The sequence below is a fragment of the Amblyomma maculatum genome, chromosome 3, assembly GCF_055883805.1.
Source record: "Amblyomma maculatum isolate TAMU_Amacu chromosome 3, ASM5588380v1, whole genome shotgun sequence".
In the NCBI taxonomy this organism is placed as follows: domain Eukaryota; kingdom Metazoa; phylum Arthropoda; class Arachnida; order Ixodida; family Ixodidae; genus Amblyomma; species Amblyomma maculatum.
The window spans coordinates 74,270,495-74,281,447 of NC_139346.1; the positions used below are offsets into that span (position 1 = coordinate 74,270,495).

At 41.0% G+C, this 10,953-nt stretch overlaps 1 protein-coding gene across 2 annotated transcripts; it reads right to left on the reverse strand.

Moving 5' to 3' along the window:
• Positions 1–737: 737 nt before the first annotated feature.
• Positions 738–10,030, reverse strand: LOC146194984 (uncharacterized). 2 transcript variants are annotated; one of them, XM_084597599.1, is made up of 4 exons: positions 9,439–10,030; positions 8,014–8,070; positions 4,520–4,594; positions 738–4,166 (listed from the first exon to the last, which is right to left on the reverse strand). In XM_084597599.1, the coding sequence occupies exons 1-4, from the start codon at positions 9,648–9,650 to the stop codon at positions 4,160–4,162; spliced, it is 351 nt and encodes a 116-aa protein (XP_084453725.1). In that variant the 5' UTR covers positions 9,651–10,030; the 3' UTR covers positions 738–4,159. The 2 variants fall into 2 exon arrangements, with proteins under 2 accessions (XP_084453725.1, XP_084453724.1); XM_084597598.1 differs by having other exon boundaries at positions 4,520–4,597; positions 9,439–10,017.
• Positions 10,031–10,953: the final 923 nt, after the last annotated feature.

Genomic DNA, 10,953 nt, shown 5'->3' on the forward strand with positions numbered 1-10,953 from the left:
CCGCCACCTTCATCCCTATCACTATCGCCCTTCATCTCTCAAATAGTTCTGTCTGTTCTTTTCTGCTTCTTTAGGGGAGGAAAATGGGCTATGTCAGAGTGAGTGCCGGACTAGTCATGTCTGACTGTTAATGGCTTTGCTTCTGTTCTGTGTGGTGCCAAACTAATGCATCACTCTCGCACTAATTGCAATAATCACATCTTGTCCTTCTTAAATTTAATATATATAGAATAAAATGGGGCATACTGCAGAAGTGTAGGATAAAAGTGAGTAAGGACAAAAAAAAAAAAAAAGGGGGGGGTCTAGGTAAGCGCTTTAGCCCAAGGCTATTTTTTAACTCTGCAAAAGACAGAAAATTCACGCTCAAAATCCAGTCAGGCTGAGCAAAATGTGGTTATTTTCATCATGGTAAAAGAAAACAGCTTTTCTTTATGCCCTCTAACTTTCCAAACAAGTGTTTGTTGCAATCTATAGTTGTTCCTTTCTGTGCAAAAAAAAAGGAAATCTCTTATCTGGCATCTTTATTTTAATGAATCTGCAAAAAGCTATGAAGTTTCGAGCTCTAGACTCGCTGCTTCATCAAGTAGGCATGGCTGAAATCATATTTAAACTATGTGTTGAAACTTTACGGATATATGGAAGCACAGAAAAAGTGGAAATCATGACTCATGTGTCCCTTTGCAACTTATGAGCTGCTCAGTGATGTATGTATCATTGTAGGACAATAATCACGAAGGTTGCAAGACATTCAAAAAATTTATTACACATTTTAAACCAACAAAGAATGGTGACTGCACAAAGAAAATAATAGAATCAAAATATAACAGCACCTGTTCTACAAAATGAAATGAGTGAGAATACGAGCCATCCATTAGAATCAGCCAAGTGACACCCGAAGAGCAATGGAGTCAAAACAATAAGCTTAGCCCATTCACGAAGCCAGAGACAACCACGGCTTCATCTTGCGTTATGAGCCTTTGTTTTAGCCATCCTATGTAGTTCCCTGTAACCCAGTTGTTTGAGCATCAAAAAAAAAAAAATTTAACAATCGAGTAAGACGTGCGAAAGCTTTTGTGCACAGGTGGCAGTTGATGGAGACGAGGACATCCAGTGCACAGTGCAAGAGTGTGTTGCAGTCTGCACATGGGGGGATCCACTGCAGTTATAGCTACAGCACTTCATACTTGCTTCCCATGAGTAATTCCTGGGTTTGAATCCACTATGTCCCCATTGTTTCTTTTTAGTGTGAAAGCACTACAAGCAGACACACAAGCATTAGACAATTTGGCTATGCCCTGAACCGCTGGATTAGTGCTAAATACATTCATGCTCACATAAGGCACAATAAAAGACACTAACTTCAAAGCATCCTGCCCATTCGTAGCTGACCATATTTGCCAAAAGCCTAGACAGTCAAAGCCTAAGAAGCTGATGCCCACCTGCCCCCTTTGCCCCATTACTGCTGCCATAACACTCAACAAATGGGAGGAAGCCGCTGGCTTGGTAATCGCTGAACAATATTGTTATGAAGACGAAATAATCTACAATATTCTTACTGATATTGCCGCCAACTGACCCTGCCACTCTGTCACTGACACAACAGCTCTAGCCAACTTTGGCACCGACCCTGCACAGAACATGCAAGTTCCAGCTGTCGACTTTCAGAATCGGCAAGCCTCGCTGCCTCAAGCATTCACAAGAGCAGTGAATGTTATATGACCTTGCTGGACTCCTTGATTGTGACTTTCAATGGCAACAGAAAGCTATTAATGAATAGATGTCAAGATGAACATAAGTATACCCAACAGCTTGCCTTTTCAGATCACTTGCCCCCCTCTCTCCTGTTTTATATCACCCTTTCAAAGCATGATGCTCCAAGCCTTCATTACCATTTCAAAAGCTGATCAGAGTGGAAGCAAGTGCTTATAGTGCAGTTCGGCAAGCAACTTTTTCTTATAAAGGCAAGATCTTGTCAATGTGCCTGAGTAAGCCAGCAGCGAGGAATTCACTTCACCAAAGACAAGATATCTGGAACGTGCCCACTCTCATTAACTGACAAAGATATATTAGTAGCAGATTTAGGAGGAGGAACAACTTTTATTTCATTTATCTCTTTCTTCCCAAGTGGAGCCCTGCATTCAGTGCTCCATGTGCCACCACTTTCCTCCAGGCCCGTTAGACTACAATTGTAAGAGGTGCAAAAGAAAAAAAAAAAATGAAAGGCCAGAAAGTGAAAAAAAAAAAAATATATATATAGAGACAAAAAATAATGGGAAAAAGAAGATGCACAGAGAACACATCCTTCACTACATCAGGTTTAAACTGTACCCAAATACTCGCCAAGCAGGCAAAATTAGGAAAGATGTATGAAAGGGTAAATGAAGCACAACTATAAATACATACCTCATAGAAGCCACATGACAGGAAAAAAAAACAAGCTTACTTGTAACAATGGCAAAACATTTAGCAGGGAGAAGGAAAATGTACATATATATATGTATGTATACAATTGGAAAAAGAATGAGCAAAAATGACAAATGTAAAAGTAAAGGCAATAAAAAACTCAGTAAGCATCCATGACTGGAAAACTTCCAAAATGCATAAAGCTGCACAAGTGGAAACAAGGAGTGAAAGAGGAAACCGACACTTACTAAAGGTAATGCCTATTGCACCAATACTGCAGGCTTCTGGAGCTCAAGCCTCAGTGAATAACAGTGCACCACAGAGGAGTTATGAAATGTATCGACACAACTCGTGGAACTATTGTTAAAGCATCTAGCAGAGCTGGTTCAGTCTAAAGGAGTAACTCAGACCTGCACATCGCAGCACCTCCAGCAAAAGAATGATAATAATAGAAAATAAAAGAAATAATAATAAAAAGAAAGAAGTGGTATGCCCAAAGTACCTATTTGCTCGACAAAGAAGCAGGAGCCCTCCTCTGTACAGAGCATGGTAGGGTGTCTGCAGGGGGTCTGACACCTTCCAATTACCTAGCTCAGTCTTCAAACCTCATTGGGGTGCAGGTGATCTCTATTGGAGGTGAGATGGTCAACACCAGGCTATTTAGCTGAGTCAATTTGTATCTTTTCTACCAAGGGCAGTCATACTCGCTTTCTAGCCACAGTTTGAGTAACTGTCACATGACATCAAAGCAGGCACAATGCTGGTAATCGGGGATGAAACCATCCACCACATCAAAACGAGGTCACAGCAAGGCAAGGTCCCTTGACTCTATTAATAAACAGGCACTTAAGATGTGCCTTTTCTAGCCACTTCAATATGCTTCACAGCAGTCCTGCACACTGGAGCAGGATCTCAATATTCGTACGAAGAGCCCCCGGGGTAGTAACACCAGCCACACCCATAAAAGCCATTAAATTGTTTATAGTTTCCGACTGCTGAACGAATGGCATCCACTGAATATGCAGCTGCAAATACCCTTATTTGGACCTGTTCTCCATGTTTAACTAATGGAAATCCTAAGGAAAGCTTCTGTAGCTCCTTTGCAAAGAGTGTAAAAAGAGTGGTCATGTTTGGCTTTGAAAAACCAAAACAAATAGCAGGCATAAGCCTGTTCTGCTTTCAGACTGCAAGGTCCAGCTCAAGAATATCACACTGAACTGGCCAGATGTCAAACGTTAATTTTTAAAACACTTTAATTCTATCTGTATTCCACAATAGTGAAATATTGTTAGTTGAAAAATCAGCCGACAGCCTGGCATGTTCTATGTCATCCACTACGTCATCACACTTCCTCTGATTCTTTGCGGAAGCAACTTCAAGTTTTGCTGCCCAAGAATTCGTTGAAGCTGCTCTTTCAAAGGAATTACAAGAAAGGAAGAGCAAAAGGCTATGTCAATATCCCATTCACAGTTCTCGCAGTGAATCTCAATCTGAGCTGTACTACCCAAGTACCTGGTACAATCAAGACAATAGAAGTGGTTCTCAGCTTCAGGAATGCGTACACCCAAAGCTTTGAAAAGCAAGTATATTACAATTTTTTGAGCTTTTCCTGGGTACTAGATGATATTCAGCAGGTCCAGCGGGTCTGTCATCCCCCTGGTCGCTGACTTTATGGTGCATCACATAGGACATGAGAAGGGCTGCAACTTGTGTCCTCTCATCAGCAACTTGCAAAGTACTTTGTTGAGCTCTGCAGTCAGCATCTTAAAATAAATGAGATATTCCACAAATATTAATTGGAGGAAAATGTTAGTTCACATCAAATTTTCCTACAGTCCACTTATACATAAGTGCCAAATAGCAGAGTCTAACTGATACAATGACAGGTGTATTTTACTGACAAACAGTGCGATATGGTTCCTTGCATGATAAATTCCATTTTTTTACATTTGTTAGGGTCAGCATAAAGGTGAGCATGTACTGAACATGCAAGCCAGAGAAAGGTTATCTGCCCAAAATGCTTAACATTTGCACTTGATTCAAAGCTTTTGGTGTCAAGATGGAATTATCTGGCATTTAAATCTTCAGCATTTCAGAAAAAAAGAAACATGCTCACTTGAGGACCTCAGTCTTCATCAGAACCTGAGCTGTCTGCATCACTTGGCACAGGATAAGGTACTGGCACTTCTTCCTGCTTTGATAAAAAAAAATGTGAGTCCAGAGGAGAAAATCTTGCCTCACTCAATAAGAACTTAGCCCAGCTTTCCTTTCTGAAATTACTGAAGCTTAAAATATTCATATCATGGTAAGCTTCATGAACAGCACTGCACGCCACTTACAACTATTATATGACAGTAGCATATTAATCAATGTTGCATGGCAGTTTCATTAAACCAAAGAGGGGGAGCAGAAAAGTGGACACAACAGAACCAATTCTTTAAAAAAAGAGAGGATGGCCACTACATGCAATTCATTTTTATAATCAGTTTATGAGGCTCGATAAACGTTTAAAGAGACAATAGCTATCTCTGCTAGTTTCCTATTTAACTAAAATTTGTTCAATTACTTTTTAAATCAAAATAAGTTTTTTAGTTACTCCGGCAGAAATTGCTGGAGTTCTCACTTGCATGTGAAAGGCTTAAGCGCTCATATGGCAATTATAATTTTAAAAGCAACTGTTATAACTGAAATTGATTGAAACACCCACCTAAAGCCGTATATGTAAACACTTTGGATGTTAAGGGGAGTCAATGGAAGGAAAAGGAGAAATGCTACATGGTGAACGCTGGAAGGCCAAGTTTGCTACATGGCCGCTTGCCAACTGCAAGCCAAAAAGTGTTCGTAATTTCAGTATCTGGAACGATATTCAGCCAGGAAGAGCACCTTTTTTAGTAGTCTTGGCGGCATTAGAGTTAAAATCAGCAATTCTCCAGAACTAAACATTTAAATAACTAAATGTACATTGGAAAAGTGTAAATCTTAAGCAACTACATTGCCATAGGTCAAGCACTCATCTTTTATGTCTTTTATGATAACCTGAGTCTCCTAACATTGTGGCATCCTATGGCAGACACGAGTAATTGTGTGCAGCGAGGGGTAATTATGGCGTGCTCTTGTTGCAGCAAAAACTTGAAGATGCACGTGGTAGCACTGACTGACCATGATTTTGCTTCTTCCAGAGCCACACATGGCTCCTCCTAATGGTCAGGCTAGATACGTACATGGATCTGATTCTGCTAAACAATATTTAAGTATATATTTAGCAATTCTTTGCTTCCACCTTGCGCAGCTGCTAAATTAGAGGAGAAAAGAGTAATTCAGGCCCTACCAATCTTGATGCATAGAAGGTGACAAAGCCCTGACTAAGCCTTGAAGCATATTTTTGTTTATCCACTTCCCTCCAAAATCACAGTGACATACCTCTCCAAGACACTGAACTGCTTTTTGCATAATTATCGCAGGCATTACTGATCACAGAATCTCACTCTTGGTAGCGCGAGTGACACTCAAGCTGAAAGAAAACTAAAAAACCTTCAGCGTGGTGCATATCAAAGCCACATCCCTGTTTATGCAACAATGTGACCAGGGCTTAAAGTGCTGTTTTGTGATATGGGTCAGGTAATAAAAGGTGGGAAAGAAAAAAATAAAAAGTATCTGAAGAGCCACTGACTTTTCAGTAAATCCATACAACTATAGGTGTCATTGGCATTAAAATTATGATTTTAAAGTCATCAATAAAGCTTGACAGAAGCAAATTAACAGACTTTAGTGAGTGACCTTATATTTATTGATGACCAACCTCAGATAGGGTGTCCCCTAAGCATGGTAAACACACTTGATAACACTGTGTATTTTGGAAACTGCAACTTGGTGACATTGGAAACCCTGTCCTCCTACAGGTGCTCTCATTTTTCAGCTTTTGTCAAGCCATTTCCTTGCGTTAGCAGCAACTCAGCCACTAATTCCTGTTTCTTGCCTGAGGCTATCAGTGTTCAGAGCGATAAATGGATTTCAAACCTGCAAACCTGGTCCTTTCTCCATGAATATGAGCATAATACTATGCTTTCATACATAGTCATCTTAATTACTGCATTACGACTTGGGATTTCACATATCCTTCACACGTGACATCACACCACTACAACACGTACAAAACCAAGCTTTACGTATATTTACATTCAGCCCATACCGTGCCAATATTCCCAAGTTTTTTCAGCAACTTAACATTCTTCCCATCTCTGCCTTACTCACGTATAACTTAGGCACTTTCACATATTTTTTTGTTATTAACAACAATCTTCTCTAGTTTATATATCGTCAAGATCTTACTGACCCCAATACCATTAGATTTTCATCAAGAAGTAATTTTCTCCTGCCAAGAGTGTGCACTAATTACCGTAGTTGGATTCACATCAGTCAAAGCATGGAATAACATACCTCCGGACATCAAATCAAGTCTTTTGATACATTTGTTTAATGGCGCTCATTTTGTTCTTCAATTCTTCAATCATTCAGTGCCACCAACTAATGAAATACTTCATACACACTTCGTAAAAAGTTACTTTTAAAACTTGTTTTCTTGCACATGTTCACTTGTTTGTATTAATATTTGAATAATGGATACTTGTATTTTCTTGTATTACTTTACGCTATGCTGCTGTTCTTCCTTTCATTTTTTTTTATGATATGATACTACTTGTCGTTCTGTCTACGGCTACTTCTTTGTGGGGTATTCTATAATTTCAGAATGAATTTTTCTTCCTTGCCTCTATAACATTTATTTGTTATAGAGGCAAGGGAAAACATTATTATTGTTATAACATACTATATTTTTACTTTGTACATTTGCTGTAACCACTGCTCCCTTTCATAACTCGTTTTAATTAGCTGAGGAGGTCCCAGTACAGTACATTTCACTATGGGACTCCTTTTGTATTTATTATGTATGTAATGCTATCATATATGAAGTGCAATAAACTTGAAACTTGACAAAAAAATATTGAAATCTTGGACCCTGGTTGCAGTTTTAGTTTAGATCTTTAGACCTCAATCTTCTTTTTTTTTTCTACTTGCAGCACAATAGGTTACAAAAAAACAACAACAAAAAAAAAAAACAAGCACAAGAGCTACTGTAACGTTTCCATAACAAATTCTGGGACAGGCCAAACTAAAATGTTACAATTTTACATGCGCTGTTGCCGGCTGCTCCAGGAGAGTGTCATGCACATCTGTGCCTACTGGCAAGCAATATCTTGCTTTGGCCTGGTGTAAGAAAGGCAGGGTTATTGGTTATCACATTTATCACTTTTTAGTGGCAGCTCTAATAGGTCACCAAGTTTCTCAACAGAGAAATAAAAGGTATTTTGAAACATCTCAAAATAAAGACCATCAAGGAAAGAATGCAGTGTGAGATGTCATGTGTAAACTATGCTAACTGTGCTTAGTTTGAACTGTGCTGAAAATTAGATACCAGATTATAAATCAAGAAACTTCGTACTGTGCGAATATGAAGTTCCTTGTAGTGGGGGCAACTGAAACAAATATGTAATTAAACACTGACAACTTTGTGCCATGAGCATTCTCTTTCTCTGCCAAAAGCCTTTTTCATACCTGGCATCAATCCAGGGGCACCTCTCTATCCTCGTCTTCATCAATGCTCTGTGTAACCTGGTAACAAAGAGCATAGATGTTAGACATTAAATCAGCCGACTTCATGAAACATCGGGCACACCGTTAACATACATTCAAGTAAAGCTTCGAATGCAGAGCTCTATGCAACATGCTGAAGTGCATGTGCCCCCCCCCCCCCTTACACACACACACACACACACACACACACACACACACACACACACACACACACACACACACACACACACACACACACACACACACACACACACACACACACACACACACACACACACACACACACACACACACACACACACACACACACACACACACACACACACACAGCGGCCCTTCCTACTATGCTCTATATATCTAATAATGTAAATAATATATCCTGGTTCGTATGTTAACCGCATGGAACTAAAATAGTAGAGTTAGGGCAAGGGTGATGCATTAGTTTAATTTCAGCTCACAGAATCCAAGCACAAGCTATTTAACAATCAGACGTGGAGGTAATGCATAAAAGACTAGTCCTGGACTCACACTGATATGGCCTGTTTTCCTCCTCCAAAGCGGCAGAAAAACATTGATGGAACTATTTGAGAGATGTAGGGTAATTGTGACGGTGGTGGCAGAAAAATATTTTCCTCATTATCTCATTTATTGTGCAGTTCCATTTTTTCAATGTTGTCTATCACCACAGGACTGTGAGATTCACTTCTCTCCTTCACTTCTCCAGTCACTAAGGAAGTGCAGATCACCTCACAAAAAGGGACCTCCTAGAAATCCTGTTTTTGCATCTCGACAAGGTCTCTCAACAGCTAAACAAAGATTATGTGGTGTTCTGGTTTTCTCTCTAAGTGCCTGTTGCTGGAAGTTCCATTATTTGTGATTGCATATATGATGCAGCTTAAAACAAAGCCCCTTCCCCCCCCTCCCTCCCCCTCCTCCTACTCTCATAGGTTGCAGCCCACTGGGAGCAGAGAGCTTATTTAAGATGACACTTAGTCTATGAAGGTGCTGTACGGAATACCGTGCCAATTACTGTAAAAGGTCAGTAAACATGGCGTCAGTGTAATGTCCAGCGCCCAGGCAGTGAGAGATTCAAAGTAGCAACTTCCGGGATGTTTGGCGTACTTATACCCCCCCCCCCCCCCCCCCCTCCGCCACTTCTTTTTTTTTTTTTTTTTTTTTTTTTTTTGTTACGAGAGATCTCGACTGCGCACACACTTATGCAAATGAGACGCTCCTCAAAGATCGCGCTTTCCGACCCCAGAACAATTATTAGACTCGGCTCTATGTTTTCAAATGAAATGAATTAACACCATGAAAGCAAGCCCAGATTTGAGTAAAGTCTGTCCGCGCGTCTTTAGCCAACCGAGTTCGAACGTATATATTTACCTCTCCGGCCGCCTTGTACTACTGCAGAGTGGTCGGTAGAACTGTCGTCGTCGTAGATCTCGCCAAGCTGGGGGCGTCGAAGTCAGAAGCTCCACCGCTCGAAGAGGCATGAGAGGTCTCGGCAGCCATGTGCATTCTGAACCGCCGATTTTCTGTTTTTCTGTGCATGAGCACATATCTTGCTCAAGGTGGCGTTTGCACCTTAAAGGCATAGCGCGCGTCGTTCCACAGGTTTCACAGTCCCCCTTTTGTCACAGAACGCACATCGACGAATCAGTCCAATAAAACGTATCCAGAAATCGTACTGCCTTTACAGCTAGGCCTAGGCCTTCCCTTGGCAAAGCGGTGTGTGTTTGTCGATTAACTCTATGGATCTATGGTTTGGTGTGGTTGGTGTGGTGATTAAATAGATAACTGCCACATATCTGGTGAATAGTGTAGATCATGAACGTAAATGTACATACCACTGAAATTAAGTGGTACTATGCGCCACCTGCCTTTTGTATTTTGTGAAAACTACCTTGCAACAGTAGCCTTTAAGCCACAGAATCCTTGGCCTACATCGTTTTAATTCACTCGTTTTCATTCTCGGCATAAAAATTCAAACGCTGAAGAGCGTGAAGGACTGTCCGTTGAACACGCATGCATGGGTACATGAGCGCAGCCGCGGTATCCAAGTTGAAACGGACGTTCAGGGCACAAGATTAATTCCCGGGTCGCTCGAAATTGAATTTGGTTTTCCTGCAGTAACGCACTTGCACAATTGAACCGCTGAACGATTATGGTCTAATTGCCATAGTTTTTTTCTTCAAGGACCATATATAGTTATTTGATACTGCCCATGGTAAATTGCATGGTCTAATTTGTTTATAGAACTTAATTCCCAGTTGGTATATCTGGCTGGCTAATAGAAATTTCTTGCAAAAAGGGTCCTGGGTTCGCGCTGCAAGCTTTCATGCTCTACGTGCTTCCAGCATTAACACACGCTCGACCCCATGACTAGAGCACTGCACCTGATTTTCCGGTCCGGGCCCGGCCCATGCCCACCGTTTAAAGGCCGAGCCCAGCCCGGGCCCATAACTCCAAGCCCGGGACTGGGCCTGGCCCATGCACACATGAACCAGGCGCGTACCTGGCCCGCGTTTCCAATATAGGCCCGCCCCAGGCCCGACAAAGTCTGCATGCGCCTTAAAAATGTACTGCTTACCGCCAGTACATAAAAATAAGCCAAGATGAGAAAAAAAAAAAAAAAAAAAGAAACTTACAGTAATAATATTCTCAACAGAGAATTAAGGGCAGTAGTATCTGTAGAAGCAAAGGTTTCGTCGAGAGAGTTTTGGGAAGACATTTTACTCCTTTGTCTACAATACGCTTTCTTTTATTCGGCGTCAAATAAATCACTGGACCAAATTCAGCGGCAGGTTTCCTTCATTTCCGAAAGAAGCTGTATACACAGAAAGCCCCGGCCCGCGGTCCGTTCCCATGCAGTGTTCTACCGACCCCCTGCCCCAATCC

Bases quoted from the DNA above. Each gene is read 5' to 3' on its own strand.
- LOC146194984 (XM_084597598.1), bottom strand. From the start codon at position 9,650: ATGCCTTTAAGGTGCAAACGCCACCTTGAGCAAGATATGTGCTCATGC. The intron at 8,071-9,438 runs GTAAATATATAC...CTTTGTTACCAG, and splicing joins AGTACAAGGCGGCCGGAGAG to GTTACACAGAGCATTGATGA. The intron at 4,598-8,013 runs GTATGAAAAAGG...TTTTTATCAAAG, and splicing joins TGCCCCTGGATTGATGCCAG to CAGGAAGAAGTGCCAGTACC.